At 43.8% G+C, this 16,322-nt stretch overlaps 1 protein-coding gene across 7 annotated transcripts in view; it reads right to left on the bottom strand.

Annotated features, from left to right (window-relative positions):
* The window catches only part of dync2i1 (dynein 2 intermediate chain 1), a 175,381-nt gene that overhangs the window by 134,262 nt on the left and 24,797 nt on the right, over window positions 1-16,322 (bottom strand). For all 7 annotated transcript variants that reach the window (XM_072508236.1, XM_072508237.1, XM_072508240.1 and 4 more), the window contains exons 2-4: window positions 4,480-4,533; window positions 3,010-3,553; window positions 1,072-1,160 (exon numbers count right to left, since the gene is read on the bottom strand). In XM_072508236.1, the coding sequence (XP_072364337.1) occupies window positions 1,072-1,160; window positions 3,010-3,553; window positions 4,480-4,533 (687 nt within the window). The remainder of the gene's footprint in view (window positions 1-1,071; window positions 1,161-3,009; window positions 3,554-4,479; window positions 4,534-16,322) is intronic.

Genomic DNA, 16,322 nt, shown 5'->3' with positions numbered 1-16,322 from the left:
AATTTCAATTGCTATTTATTTTCCAAGCTAATGATACACCCTATATTTTATCGTGTTAATTTCATTTGTTTAAATAACATAATAAGAACATAAGAATTAGGAGCTGGAGTAGGCCATCTGCCCTTCGAGCCTGCTCCGCCATTAAATGAGATCATGGCTGATCTTTTGTGGACTCAGCTCCACTTTCCCACCCGAACACCATAACCCTTTATTCCTTTATTCTTCAAAAAACGATCTATCTTTATCTTGAAATCAGTAACCATGAATGATATCAATTCTTATGAACTGTAAACAAACACCAAATTGTTTCATTCTATTGTAGTCAGAAAGTTTCAATCCAAAATCAGTGAAGCGTATTAATTCCAAAGCCCTCTAGAGTAGTTAGTATGATATACCTAAAAATTGAATTCCAAACATACTGCAATTGTGAAGAAAAGGTTAACCACTGTTGGTTCTGGATAGTATTTTTGCCAATATTGAATAGTCTTTGAAGTTGGAGTCACTTATTGTTGTAACACCGAGTTCAATACTGGTTCCTGACTACATGACATTCTCAATCTTATCTGCAGCACCAGGGGAACAACCAAGCATATACACGGACACCTCCCATTTGATTTCGGGCTAAACCGAAAGGGGAAGTTACCAGGGCTGTGTGGAGTTTGCACTTTCTCCCAGTGTCTATGTGGGTTTCCGAGATGCTCCGGTTTCCTCCCACAGTCCAAAGATGTGCAGGTTAGGTAGACTGGCCATTAGGTAAATTGCCCTTTAGTGTCCAAAAGGTTAGGTGGGGTTACTGGGTTACCCAGATAGGGTGGAGGCGTGGACTTAAGTAGAGTGCTCTTTCCAAGGGTCGGTGCAGACATGATGGGCTGAATGGCCTCCTTCTGCACTGTAAGGATTCTATGCTGATTCTATGATAGGTGTTTTCCTTTGAATTGATAGCAATTTTGGCAAAAGCCGAAGGATAGATTACATCCTTTCACTCTAGATTGGAAATGGAGGGTAGCCTGCGAATACAGAACAATAAACTAGTTACAAGTATGGGCCACAATAAAGGGAATGTTTACTCACTTCAGTGCTTTTCCCTTCCTTTTCTTTTCGCTCTCTATGTTTTCTTTCTTTTCGTTCATATTTCTCATCCATTTCCAATTCCAAATTTTCTGAAACACAAAAACGTAAGATTGTATGCAAGTATCAAACTTTTCCAAGCCATTGATACCAGGTCAGTTCTAACATGTTCGGGGACAAAATAATGTATACGCTGGTCCAACAATGTATTCAATAGCATGCCTTCTGCACCAACAATCCTAAAATTGGGATTGGCCCAACTAAATTCACTTGACCATCTAATCACTATCAAAGAAATGTTGCTGTTTATTATCACAAAATAGCATTAACAAGTTAATTCGCCAAGCACTTTTAGATGTTTTGAGATGAAAGGTGCATTGCTTATATGAAAAGCACTACATAAATGTAATAGGTATAGGGCAGCACAGTGGCGTAGTTAGCACTGCTGCCTCACGGCACAGAGGACCCGGATTCAATCCCGGCCCCCTTTGCACATTCTCCCTGTGTCTGCGTGGGCCTCACCTCCACACCCCAAGATGTGTAGGGTAGGTGGATTGGCCATGCTAAGTTGCCTCTTAATTGGATTTTCTTTTAAGAAATGCAAAAATAAATGCAAATAGTGTTATAAATCAACCATTATCCAACTGGATTTGAATCCAGGTCCTACGTGTGCAACAGTGGTGACACAAAACATACTGTATCATTTGATCATAAAATTGATCTCGTATTTTCTTTTACTTTTAGTGAATGGAACATAAAATGTGAATAGAGACTGGGAAAACATTTCTTTGAGCTTGTTTTACAAATATGCCAATCATATTGAAAAAATGTTGGAAAATGAAGTACTTTCATTTCAGGAAATCAGAGTCAGTGTTACTGCCAGGTCAACACAATGAAATTCGATGGATATTAAAATTCCCTTTACTCTGCATCAAACAAAACTGAGAAGGGCCCTCATGAATCAGGGCTACAATTCTCAATTCTATATACTCTAGATTAGGGCCAGTTAATGCCAATTTGAAGGGCCGTGAAATTTAGAAGCTATACGATCACCATTTTGTCATGCTTGAGCAGATTGTTTAAATGATTTTTTTTAAAGTGCTACTCTTTCATCAAGGCCACAGATTACTCCAGAACATGACTGTTTTCAAATAATGAATCAATAGCGTAACTGAATTTTTGTTCAAACCCAGCAAGACAATTAACAAGTTCCCACATTATAAGGAGAGTCCACAAATAATGTTGAAATGTATTCAGTCAAAGCAAGCCTAGGCATAAACAAACAACAATTCCAATACAAGGGCAGGTCTAAGAAAGCAAAGAAAGCAAAGAATGCCATGAAGTGATCCCTGGTCAAAGATTCCCATGATGCAACAAGTTCTTAAACACACCCATCCATCTTGCATGAGCGCAAATATTTATAAAAATTATTTGTGCTGAGAATTGAGAACAATTTGAATGAGCAACTTCAATCCACCTAATATAAATTGGGAAAATCCAAGTGATCCAAGGACACAGCTGATAAATGCAGTGCTGAACTTTGCATTGAGAAACCATGAATTGCAGTACTCTTCCCAATATTAATAATAATCTTTATTAGTGTCACAAGTAGGCTTACATTAACACTGCAATGAAGTTACTGTGAAAATCCCCCAGTCGCCACACTACTGCACCGGTTCTGGTACAAAGAAAGCTTTGACAAAGGGTTTTCTGGACTCGAAACGTTAGCTCTTTTCTCACCCTACAGATGCAGCCAGACCTGCTGAGATTTTCCAGCATTGTCTCTTTTGGTTTCAGATTCCAGCATCCGCAGTAATTTGCTTTTATCTAGTTATATGCAAGGTTTTCCTTAAAGGTCAAATCTTCATAAAGGAAAATATAATACCATAAATTTTAAAGAATCGATTTTCATTCATTTTTTTACATTAAATACAAATTTACCTTTATCTTTTTTCTGACGATGTTTAGGTCGCTGGTTACCATTTTCATCTTTTTCTGTCCCTTTTTCCTGGAGTTTGTCTCTTTCCTTTTTCCTGTCTCTTTCTTTATCTCGGTGTCTCTCAGATTCATGTCCCCGCTTTGTATGTTTCTCTGCATAAGTATCCCATTCTTTGTCTTTGATACGAACTCTTGGATCTGTGCTGTGTTCTTGGTCTATGTCCCATTTTTGAACCCTCTCTTTATCACGATCCCGATCGTTATGTCTCTCTCTTTCCCTTTCTTGTTTTTGTTCTCTATCTCTCTCCCTTTCATCATTCTTCTTTTTCCGCACTTTTTCATGTTCTTGTTCTTTATGTCGGTCTCCATCCCTTTCCTTGTCTTTGTTTCTCACCCTCTCCTTACCCTGCTCCCTTTCTTTATCTCGTTCCCTTCCTCTATGTCTATGTTCCCTAGAGTCAGAGGTACCAACAGATTCTTCGTCCTTATGTCTTTTCCTTTCTCTGCTCTTTTTACTACTGTCATCTGCATGATCTCCTTGGGCAGCCTGAAATAAAGCAAAATGAAAAAAATGTTGCTTGTAAAACCTTGCGGCACTTTTTATCAGTAAGAAATTAAATTTGACAGAAAATTGAAACTAAACAACTAAAAAGTGAAACTAAACACCTTCAGATAATGAGCAGATTGTGCTGGATCTAGAATTTCCTGTGGTTATGTCTCATCACAGCCCCAGCCAGTGCTTATGTAGTTATATTGTATATGTTGTGTTGCCCTATTATGTATTTTCTTTTATTCCCTTTTCTTCCCATGTATTTAATGATCTGTTGAGCTGCTCGCAGAAAAATACTTTTCACTGTACCTCGGTACACGAGACAATAAACAAATCCAATCCAATCCAATAATGTTACAGTCGTTATTTCTCTTCTATTGTCATGTATTATGGACATGGAGTGCAGAGAATGTCTGCTAACACAAAATTGCTGGACCCAAGTTGATTTTCCATTCCTCTGCAGCCTTCACCATTCTCTCAGAAACTCTGGCCTTCAAATGACTGCAAATCCACCCCCTTTCCAGAACAAACTTGAACTTGGACAATGGTTTGTGTGTGCGCTCTAAACTGACTCCACGTTGTCTGGATGTCGATGTGATCATACCACAGGATCCCGATTTGAATTTTGGACTGATTCATTGAATATAAAGAACTGCTATAAGTTTGTTAGGATCTCGGAGCATCATTACAAAAACAAATCAATGCATACAATGAAACCAACTCAGGACTCACATCTATGATACACATCTGAAAATTTATTATACCAGTGTTAATCTTTCGGAAAATAATCCAAAAATAAATCTATTCCAAGCATTCACCCTACAGTATCAAAGTTTATCTTGGGAAATTTGCCAATGAACAATCAATTTCTATTGTTCTGAATGGCCTATGGCAGTATTATATTTGTAAATAAAAGCAATTACTTTAATATGCTTGAGCAGTTCATCTGATTTCCAGGTATCTTCTTTGGTTTTCATCTAAAATAAAAGTAAAATTGAACATATTTAAGAAGAACATTTAGAAAAATGGGAATCTGAACCAAAAACAGAAACTACTACAAAAACATGAAACATAAGTTTAGTATATTATTGCATTTTATAACTCATATACTCACTAAATATCTTGACACACAAACATCTCGAAAAACAAGAACTACAAATGTAGCTATCACAATGTAGCTATCAAACATTTTCTCGCTCGAGTATTTTTCTCTTTGAAAGCAGAGTGGATCATTTTTCATTCAAGTCAGGACAAAAATATTAAAGGGAAATCAACAGAATAACGTCTGCTGAATATTTCTTGATAAAAATTAAGGCTGTTCCGATCAAATGGGTCACTGCATTTATTACGTATAACTGAAAACAAATAGACTTTTTGGTGGCAACCGTTTTTTTAATCCAATATGTGAAAAGTAATACATCAATACATAAGCACATTACACTGTTACAGATGTGCACTCTGTTACAGATGCTTAGCAATCAGAAATTGTAGGGTTGAAATCTGAAACTCTTAAGGGAAATTCTAATCGGAGTTCCTTTATCAAAAACAAATTAGCAGAATTTACTGTCGGTGGCAAAGGAACAGTCCTTAGTTAAACTTGCCCTGCCCATTTAATTTCTATGGCACTGGAAGTTGTTGTTAATGAAAGATTGAAACATACAAATGAGGAGCAGGAATAGTACATTTGGTCCCTAGAGCCTGCTCTGCCATTCAAGAAGATCATGGTTGACCTATTAATGCCCTCAACTCCACATTCCACCCAACCTTTGACTCTCTTGTTAGTAAAGAATCTATCTACCTCTGCCTGAACAATATTCACTGACCCTGCTTTCACCGCTCTCTAGGAAGTGAGCTCCAAAGACTCACGATCCTCCAAGAGAAAAATGTTCTTCTCATCTTAAATGAGAGATCCCTTTAATTATTTTTTTTAAAATATTTTTATTCTCCTTTTTCACATTTTTTCCTGCATTTACACCCATCAACAATAAACAATAATCAGCAAGATATGTCAATCCCCATAATAACGACAATCCCATCCGCCCACCAACCCCCAAACATCAGCCCGCATGTTTACATAAACAAATGACAAAAAGGAATCAGGGATTACCCAGTCACCCTTAATCGACACAGCCCCCCTCCCCCCCCCCCCCCCCCCACCAACTAATGTTCGATGTTATCCAGTTCTTGAAAGTGCATAATAAATAGTGCCCCATGACTTGTAGAACTCCTCCGAGCTTCCCCTCAGCTCGAACTTAACCTTCTCAAGGGTCAAGTATTCCAACAGGTGCCCCTGCCACCCCAGGCACTGGGTGAAGAGGCTGCTCTCCATCCCAGCAGGATCCGCCTTCGGGCGATCAACCAAATGGGAGTATGATATCTGCCTCCGCACCAGTTTCCAACCCTGGCTGGTCCGACACCCCAAATATGGCCTCCCGGGGACCCGGGTCCAGTTTCACATGCTCCACCTTGGGAATTACCCTAAACATCTCCTTCCAGTACTCCCCTACCTTTGGACAGGACCCCCCCCCCGCAACGCTCCCGCACATCCTCTACTCCTTCAAAAAATCGGCTCATCCTCGCCCTCGTGAAGTACGCTCTACATACCACCTTCAGCTGTATGAGCCCCAACCTCGCACATGAGGTGGAGGCATTCACTGTCCGGAGCACCTCGCACCAGACCCCCTCCTCTAACCTCTCCCAGCTCTTCCCCCCACTTTGCTTTGATCCCTTCCAGTTGTGTCTTATCCTCTTCCAAAATAGCTCCGTACACCGCTGACACTGCCCCCTTCTCCAGTCCCCTTGTCGTCAACACCTCCTCCAGCAATGTGGAGGCCGGTTCCTCTGGGAAGCTCTGTATCTCCTTCCTGGAAAAATCCCGAACCTGCATGTACCTAAACACTTCTCCCTGCTCTAGCCCATACTTTGCTTCCAGCTCCCTCAATCCTGCAAACCGACCCCGAAGAAACAAATCTTTTAGCGTCTTAACCCCCTTCTCTTCCCATTTCCATCCCACCTCCCTGGCTCAAATCTGTGGTTCCCCCGAATCGGCATTTCCCTTGACCCTAAACCCAACCCGAAGTGTTGGCGAAACTGCCTCCAGATTTTCAATGAAGCTATTATTACCGGACTCTCTGAATATTTCCCCGGAGCTATCGGGAGCGGCGCTGTTGCTAATGCCTTCAGCCCCGACCCCCTGCACAAACTCTCCTCCATTCTGACCCACTGAGAATCAACCCCTCTGACCCAGCTCCGCACCTTCTCCACATTCGCCGCCCAGTAGTAGTATAACAGGTTCGGGAGACCCAAACCTGCCTTCCCCTCTGCAGCAGCACCTTTCTCACTCTGGCCACCGTCCCTCCGCATATGAATGAGGTCATCCTTCCCTTAATCTCCCTGAAAAAAGACTGGCAGGAAAATCGGTGGGCATTGAAAAATAAACAGCAACATTCATTTTAACCGCCCGTACCCGACCCGCCAGTGACAGAGGAAGGCCGCCCCACCTTGCCAGATCGTCTTTCACTCTCCCCACCAAACTAGTGATGTTTTACCTGCAAAGTCTCCCCCACTCCCAGGCAACCTGCATACCCAGATACTTAAAATGAGTCCCTGCTCTACGGAATGGCAGCCCCCCCCTCCCCTGCCCCCACCACTGGCCGAGACACCACAAAATACTCACTCTTGTCCAGGTTCAGCTTGTACCCCGAGAAAGACGCAAATACCCGCAGTAGCTCCAATATTCCTCCTTTCGACGCACTCGGTTCCGACACATACAGCAGCAAGTTGTCAGCATATAAGGACACCCTATGCTCTATCCAACCCCCGCACTATTCCTTTCCATGCTCCCGAACTTCTCAATGCGATGGCCAACGGCTCAATCGCAAGTGCAAACAGCAGGGGGGACATAGGACATCCCTGTCTCGTCCCACGGTGGAGAGAAAAGTATCTCGAACTGATATTATTTGTGCGGACACTCGCCTTCGGCTCCTTATATAATAGCTTTACCCAGTTCACAAACCTTGGTCCAATCCCAAACCGCTCCAGCACTGCCATCAGGTACCCCCATTCTATCCGATCAAATGCCTTCTCGGCGTCCCATGCCAACTACCTCTGTTTCCTTCCCTTCCGCCGGTGCCATAACGACTTTCAAAACCCTCCTAATGTTCGAAAACAGCTGCCTCCCTTTCACGAATCCCGTCTGATCCTCCCCTATCACCTTCGGGAGGCACTCCTCCAGCCTACCAGCCAGTATCTTCGCCAACACTTCTGCGTCCACATTCAGAGGTGATATGGGCCGATACGACCCACACTCCGTCGGATCCTTATCTTTTTTTAGCAACAGTGAAATCGATGCCTGCCCCAAGGTTTGCAGCAACACCCACTTCCCTATTGCCTCCTCAAACATCCCCACCATCAGGGGTGCCAACCTATCCTTAAATTTGTTATAATATTCCACCAGAAACCCATCCGGCCCTGCCACCTTCCCCGACTGCATCCTCCCAATCGCATCCTTTACCTCCTGCTCCACTATTGCTCCTTCTAATGTAGCCCTGTCCCCCTTCCCTAGCCTCGGGTACTCCAACCCATCTAGAAATTCCTGCATCTCGCGGATTTCCCCAGGTGGCTGACTTGTACAACCTCTCATAAAACTCCTCAAAAACCTTGTTAATTAGCACTGGAGCCACCACCAACTTCCCTGCCCTATCCTTCACCTGAAGAATTTCCCTTGCTTAAGAAGGGTAGCAAGGATAATCCCGGGAACTACAGGCCGGTGAGCCTTACTTCAGTGGTAGGGAAATTACTGGAGAGAATTCTTCGAGACAGGATCTACTCCCATTTGGAAACAAATGGACGTATTAGTGAGAGGCAGCACGGTTTTGTGAAGGGGAGGTCGTGTCTCACTAACTTGAGTATTTCGAGGAGGTCACTAAGATGATTGATGCAGGTAGGGCAGTAGATGTTGTCTATATGGACTTCACTAAGGCCTTTGACAAGGTCCCTCATGGTAGACTAGTACAAAAGGTGAAGTCACACGGGATCAGGGGTGAGCTGGCAAGGTGGATACAGAACTGGCTAGGCCATAGAAGGCAGAGAGTAGCAATGGAGGGATGCTTTTCTAATTGGAGGGCTGTGACCAGTGGTGTTCCACAGGGATCAGTGCTGGGACCTTTGCTCTTTGTAGTATATATAAATGATTTGGAGGAAAATGTAACTGGTCTGATTAGTAAGTTTGCAGACGACACAAAGGTTGGTGGAATTGCGGATAGCGATGAGGACTGTCGGAGGATACAGCAGGATTTAGATTGTCTGGAGACTTGGGCGGAGAGATGGCAGTTGGAGTTTAATCCGGACAAATGTGAGGTAATGCATTTTGGAAGGTCTAATGCAGGTAGGGAATATACAGTGAATGGTAGAACCCTCAAGAGTATTGAAAGTCAAAGAGATCTAGGAGTACAGGTCCACAGGTCACTGAAAGGGGCAACACAGGTGGAGAAGGTAGTCAAGAAGGGTTACGGCATGCTTGCCTTCATTGGCCGGGGCATTGAGTATAAGAATTGGCAAGTCATGTTGCAGCTGTATAGAACCTTAGTTAGGCCACACTTGGAGTATAGTGTTCAATTCTGGTCGCCACACTACCAGAAGGATGTGGAGGCTTTAGAGAGGGTGCAGAAGAGATTTACCAGAATGTTGCCTGGTATGGAGGGCATTAGCTATGAGGAGCGGTTGAATAAACTCGGTTTGTTCTCACTGGAACGAAGGAGGTTGAGGGGAGACCTGATAGAGGTATACAAAATTATGAGGGGCATAGACAGAGTGGATAGTCAGAGGCTTTTCCCCAGGGTAGAGGGGTCAATTACTAGGGGGCATAGGTTTAAGGTGAGAGGGGCAAGGTTTAGAGTAGATGTACGAGGCAAGTTTTTTACGCAGAGGGTAGTGGGTGCCTGGAACTCGCTACCGGAGGAGGTAGTGGAAGCAGGGACGATAGGGACATTTAAGGGGCATCTTGACAAATATATGAATAGGATGGGAATAGAAGGATACGGACCCAGGAAGTGTAGAAGATTGTCGTTTAGTCGGGCAGCATGGTCGGCACGGGCTTGGAGGGCCGAAGGCCTGTTCCTGTGCTGTACATTTCTTTGTTCTATGTCCGTGAACACAACTGTCAGCTGGTCCGCGCAGGCTCGGAGTGCATGACCAGGGATCCCGATCTGACTTCGGGAGCTGTGATATTGGGTATGTGTGAGTTATGGGCTGTAGGGGCACACGACAGCGAATTGTTGGTTTTCTGCTCGAACCGAGCAATGAATGCATTGAGTTCATCGGGGAGGGGTGCGCTGCTGCCGGAGATACTGCTCGGCTTCGCTTTAAAGCCCGTTATGTTGTTTAGGCCTTGCCACAACCTCCGAGAGTCTGTCTGTGATTCTAGCTTGGTTTGATATTCTCTCTTGGCAACTCAGATGGTTTTGCGGAGGTCGCACCTGGATTTCTTCTATAGGTCAGGGTCGTCTGACTTTAACGCCTCAGGTCTGTCCTTCAGTAGGGAGTCAATCTCACGACTGAGCCATGGTTTCCGGTTGGGGAACATACGCACTGCTTTCTTTGGCACGCAGTCGTCCACACATTTGTTGACGAAGTCTGTGACGGTGGTGGCACACTCATTTAAGTTGGTCACTGAGTTCTTGAATATGAACCAGTCCACTGTCTCTAAGCAGTCACATAGGAGCTCTTCTGTTTCCTCAGATCAGCACTGCACGACCCTCTTAGCTGGATTCTCCCGCTTGAGTTTCTGCTTGTATGCCGGGAGAAGGAGCACCATCTTATGGTCTGATTTCCCAAAGTGCGGTCGGGGGATGGAACGGTAGGCGCCCTTGATTTTTGAGTAGCAGTGGTCAAGAGTGTTGTCGCCCCTGGTGGGACAGGAGATGTGCTGGTGGAATTTTGGCAGTACACTCTTGAGGTACATCCATTCAGTTTCCAGCTTGTCAAGTCATCTCAGGATCTTTAATGTTCAATAAGATTGATCACCTCTCAATCTTCTAAACTCCAACAGATAAAGACCCAACCTGTTCAAACATACCTCATAAGATAAACCTTCTTTCCCTTGCAATCACCTACAATATTCCATTTGCCTTCCTAATAATTTGATGTACCAACATACTAACCTTTCGTGATTCATGTAGTAGATTGATTTGATTTATTGTCACGTGTACCGAGGAACCGTGAAAAGTATTGTTCTGCGTACAGCCCAGACAGATCGTTCCAAACATAAAAAACATACATAAACACACAATATAAATACATAGACACAGGCAGCGGATGAAGCATACGGAGAGTAGTACAACTCAGCAGAGAAGATGTGTAAAGAGATCAGATCAGTACAAAGAGGGTCATTCAGGAGTTGGGTAACCACTGGAAAGGAGTTTTTGAACCTGTTAGTGCGTGTTCTCAGACTTTTGCACCTTCTGCCCGATGGAAGAGGTTGGAAGAGAGAATAACCCGGGTGGGAGGGGTCTTTTATTATGCTGCCCGCTTTCCAAGGCAGCGGGAAGTGCAGACAGAGTCAATGGATGGTATGTTTGCGTGATGGAATGGGTTGTGCTCACAGCGCTCTGTATTTTTTTACGGTCTTGGGCCAAGCACTTGCCATACCAGGCTGCGATGCAGCCAAATAGGATGCTTTCTATGGTGCATCAGCAAAATTGGTTAAGAGTCAATGCGGATATGCTGAATTTCCTTATTTTCCTGAGGAAGTATAGGTGATGTTGTGCTTTCTTGTTTGTAGCTTTGACGTGGTTGGACCAGGACAGATTGATGATAATGAAATGAAAATCGCTTATTGTCACAAGTAGGCTTCAAATGAAGTTACTGTGAAAAGCCCCTAGTCGCCAAATTCCGGCGGCTGTTCGGGGAGGTTGGTACAGGAATTGAACCGTGCTGCTGGCCTGCCTTGGTCTGCTTTAAAAGCCAGCTCTTTAGCCCTGTGCTGAACCAGCCCCAGGGATATGTACACCTAGGAATTAGAAGCTGACAACCATCTCCGCCTCGGCCCCATTGATGCAGACATGGGTGAGTACGATACTTTGCTTTCTGAAGTCAATGACCAGCACCATTGTTTTGCTGAGGTTGAGGTTGACACTGTACCTCAAGAGTTCTGCAATCTCACTGCATTCAAATAATATGCTGCTTTCCTATTCTGCCTGTCAAAGTGAACAAGTTTGCATTTTTCCACATTATATACCATTATTTTTGTCCATGCAACCTGCCCATGCCCCTTTGCAGACACATGTCCTCTTTACAATTTACTTTACCACCTATTGTGGTATTCTTCATAGGATATCTGGAACCTATGTGACAGGACAAGCAACGGTCTCCTCAAGGAATCAACATTAAAGAATGAACAGTGTAGATCTGAGGCAGAAGTGTAAGTTAGAGTAATTAATTTACTTTAAAGAACAAAAAGCAAAATAGGGAGATAGATTGCATCAAAAATGTGGAAAGAGACACTTTTTAAATGTAATTTACATTCTTTTAAAGCTCCAGCAATTGGAATCTGAGAGAATGAGACTCCAGATTGGCAAAAGTTGATGTTCAGTAACAGAGAGGTTGTTTAATTAGGGTTTAATCGGACAATTAAAAAGAATAAACTAAGGGCAGCACGGTGGCACAGGTGTTAGCACTGCTGCCTCACGGCGTCGGGGATCCAGGTTCGATCTTGGCCCCAGGTCACTGCCCATGTTGAGTTTGCACATTCTCCCCGTGTCTGCGTAGGTAGATTGGCCACGCTAAATTGCCAAAAGATTAATTGGGTCCTCTAAAAAAAAAATTTTAATGAAAAAACATTCTGTGGTGTGTTTACTCCATATCCACCAGGGAAGCACTCAATAATGTCACTATCACAGTGTTTGGCATTGTTGCTTCACAGCGCCAGGGACCCGGGTTCGAATCCCGGCTTGGGTTACTGTCTGTGTGGAGTCTGCACGTTCTCCCAGTGTCTGCGTGGGTTTCCTCCAGGTGTTCCAGTTTCCTCCCACAAGTCCCAAAAGACGTGCTTGTTAGTTGAATTGGACATTCTGAATTCTCCCTCAATGTACCCAAACCGGCGCTGAAGAGTGGCAACTACGAGATTTTCACAGCAACTTCATTGCAGCGTTAATGTAAGCCTCCTTGTGACACTAATAAAGGTTATCATTATGATAATTAAGGACAGGCAGCAAGATGCCATTTTCACAGAGCTCACAGAGGAACATCACATTTCCGACCGAAAATTCCAGATTTTCATGTTTAACCATGCGTCTATGCTTGACTGAAGTTGCTCTCCAGTTTGTAATTAATAACAATGATTGCCATTAGCACCAGCATTATTTTTGCACTAAATTCTTATTCTTTCAACATTCTTGAAATATAGGTAACCTCAGGCTGTCTGCTCAAATCAATGAATCCTTGTGGTTTAAAGAAACAAACCATTAAGTACAGCTCCACCTTAATAGTAGGATACCATATTGCGATGTATCCGCTATAAAGTTCCTTTCATTACTAAAAGATGGGCCAAATGGACCCCTTCTGCACTGTAGGAATTGTATGCCCACATAAGAGACTGATAACTAAGGTGGAAGCCCACGGAGTTGAGGGCAAATTATTGACATGGTTAGGAAATTGGTTGAGTGGCAGGCGACAGAGTGGGGATAATGAGTAAATACTCTTAACTGGCAGGAGGTGACTAGTGGTGTACTACAGGGATCTGTGTTGGGCCTCAATTATTCACATCATTCATTAACACTTGGATGCTGGGATAGAAAGTCATGTAGCCAAATTTGCCTATGATACACGGTTAGGTGGCATTGTAGACAGTCTAGATGACAGCATAAAATTGCAAGGAGATACTGATAGACTAGGTGAATGGGCAAATTGTGGCAGGTGTAGGCAAGCATGAGGTTATCAATTTTGGATGAAAAAAGGATAGAGCAGGGTACTTTCTAAATAGAAAGAGGTTTGGTACAGTGGATGTCAAAAGAGACTTGGGGGTTCAGGTGAATAGACCCTTAAAATGCCACGAACAGGTGTATAAAATAATCAAAAAGGCTAATGGAATGTGAGCATTTATATCTAGAGGCTTGGAGAATAAAGACAGACATTACGCTGCAGCTATACAAAACCCTGGTTAGACCATATTTGGGAGTACTGTGAGCAGCAGTTCTGGGCACCACAGCTCAGGAAGGATATTTTGGCCTTGAATGCAACGTAGGTTTACTAAAATTATAGAATTTACAATGCAGAAGGAGGCCATTCGGCCCATTGGGTCTGCACCGGCACTTGGATAAAGCACCCTACTTAAGCCCATACCTCCACCCTATCCTTGTAACACCACCTAACCTTTTGGACACTAAGGGGCAACTTAGCATGGCCAATCCACCCAACCTGCACATCTTTGGACAGCGGGAGGAAATTGGAGCACCCGGAGGAAAGTCACGCAGACACGGGAAGAAAGTGCAAACTCCATCCAGACAAGCACCCGAGGCCAGAATTGAACCCGGGTCCCTGGAGCTGTGAGGCAGCCGTGCTAACCACTGTGCTACCATGCTGCCCTGTGTGGATCTGAGTAACCACAAAATCCAATCACTGTAGGTCATTGTGAACTCGCTGGTGTTTGCGCAGGGTGGATGAGGTAGTAAATCCCTTCCCACACTCTGGGCAGGTGAATAGTCGCTCCCCAGTGTGAACCCACTGGTGCGTCAGCAGTGCAGATGAATCGCTTCCCACGCTCAGAACAGATGAACTGCCTCTCCCCAGTGTGAATTTGTAGGTGTACAGTGAGTTTCTGATCATCTGAACCCAGTCCCACAGTAAGAGCACTTGAACGGTCTCTCATCAGTGTGAACGAGCTGATGACGCATTAGGTCCAGGGAACTTTTATAGCACTGCCCGCAGTCTGGGCATTTAAAAGGTCAGACCCTCAGTGTGAATTCGCTGGTGCTTCAGCAGGTTGGATGACTGAGCAAATCCCATCCCACTCTTGGAGCAAGTGAATGACCTTTCCCCACTGTGAATTCGCTGGTGCGTCAACAACCCTGATGTTCGGGTGAATCCTTCCCCACACTCGGGGCAGATAAATGGTTTCTCTACACTATGAACTCACTGGTGTCTCAGCAGCTGGGAGGATTGCGTGAATCCCTTCCCACACTGTGGGCAGGTGCACGGCCTCTCCCCAGTGTTACTGCGTCAATGAGATTCTGGCTCAGATGGGGATCTGCATCCTTCCTCACAATCTCCACATTGCCAGGGTTTCTCCTCACTGTGAATGTTGCTTTTTTCTTCCATGTTAAAAATTCAGCGATATTCAGTTTACAATAAATGGGCAATTCAGTCCGATCCTGATGTGGTTTACTTGAATTTCCTCACTGCAAATCCTCCCTTTCAAGTATTCCACTGTCTCCAATCAGTTTCTGCTCTTCCTGTGGCTCCGACACCACCCCATCCGACCACTGCCAACACCCTTACCTGGATTATGATACCTGGATTACGAGGGTTAAGTTACAAGGAGAGATCACATAAATAAGGCCTATTTTGCTAGAATTTAGAAGATTAAGGGATGATTTGATCGAAGTATTCAAGATATTAACAGGGAAAGACAGGGTACTATTTCCACAGGTTGGAGATTCTAAAACTCGGGGACAGTGTCTAAAAATTAGGGCTAGACATCAGGAGAGATGTTAGGAAGCATTTCTTCACTCAAAGAGTGGTCGAGGTTTGGAACTCTCCCACAAACAGCAGTTGAATGTCGAACTAATGTTAAATTTAAATCCGATACAGATAGTTTTTTGTTAAGTAAAGATATTAAGGGATATGGGCCAAATGCAGGTATATGGAGTTCGGCCACAGATCAGCCATGATCTCATTAAATGACAGGACAGGCTCAAGGGTCTGAGTGGCCTACTCCTGTTCCTATTTTGTTTTTATAAATTTAAGCATACCCAATTCATTTTTCCCAAATAAGGGGACAATTTAGCGTGTTCAATCCACCGATCTTGCACATCTTGGGTTGTGAGGGCGAAAACCACGCAAACACGGGGAGAATGTGCAAACTCCACATGGACAGTGACCCAGAGCCGGGATCGAACCTGGGACCTCGGCGCCGTGAGACTGCAGTGCTACCACTGTGCCACCGTGCTGCCCTCTTCGCCTGTTCCTATTAGATTTACAATGAGTGAGCCATGCTTTAAGATTAATCTTTCATTTGAAACCAAGCTGCTATTGGAATATCAAAGGGAACATCAATACAATCCAACTTGAAATCCCTCCAGTCATGGAGGCATACTGCCAGTTGTTAAAGAGAGAATTTCCAGTTCATATTTCATGCCCATCAGGGATATTTTTATTACAGAGACAGCCACAGCCCTCGTATTTATTTCAGTAGATTCACAAATTGCCAGTGCAAAGTACAACTGGATACCAATATATTAAATTATGGACCCAATACCAATTCAGTCATTGTGAAAATACCAGTCACATTAGCAAAGTACATTTGCTATCAAACTGGTGTTCCACATATGTTGAATAAATAGAATGTTGGTAACCTACTGCACTGATTAAAATTAAATCCAGGCTGAGACACGGGCTATAACAGTCAAATTGAAAAAATATTCAAGTTCAAAGATCCAGCATATTTTCCCAATTAACTCATATCCGTACGCTGCCAGGTGGTCAAATGAATCACCTTTTCCACAATACACAAGACTACAAGACGTAGGAGCAGAAGTAGGCCATTCGGCCT

Source organism: Scyliorhinus torazame, chromosome 6 (genome assembly GCF_047496885.1).
Source record: "Scyliorhinus torazame isolate Kashiwa2021f chromosome 6, sScyTor2.1, whole genome shotgun sequence".
Taxonomy (NCBI): Eukaryota; Metazoa; Chordata; class Chondrichthyes; order Carcharhiniformes; family Scyliorhinidae; genus Scyliorhinus; species Scyliorhinus torazame.
Note: the sequence above shows the minus strand (reverse complement) of the source record. Positions and strands in the feature narration are given on the sequence as shown.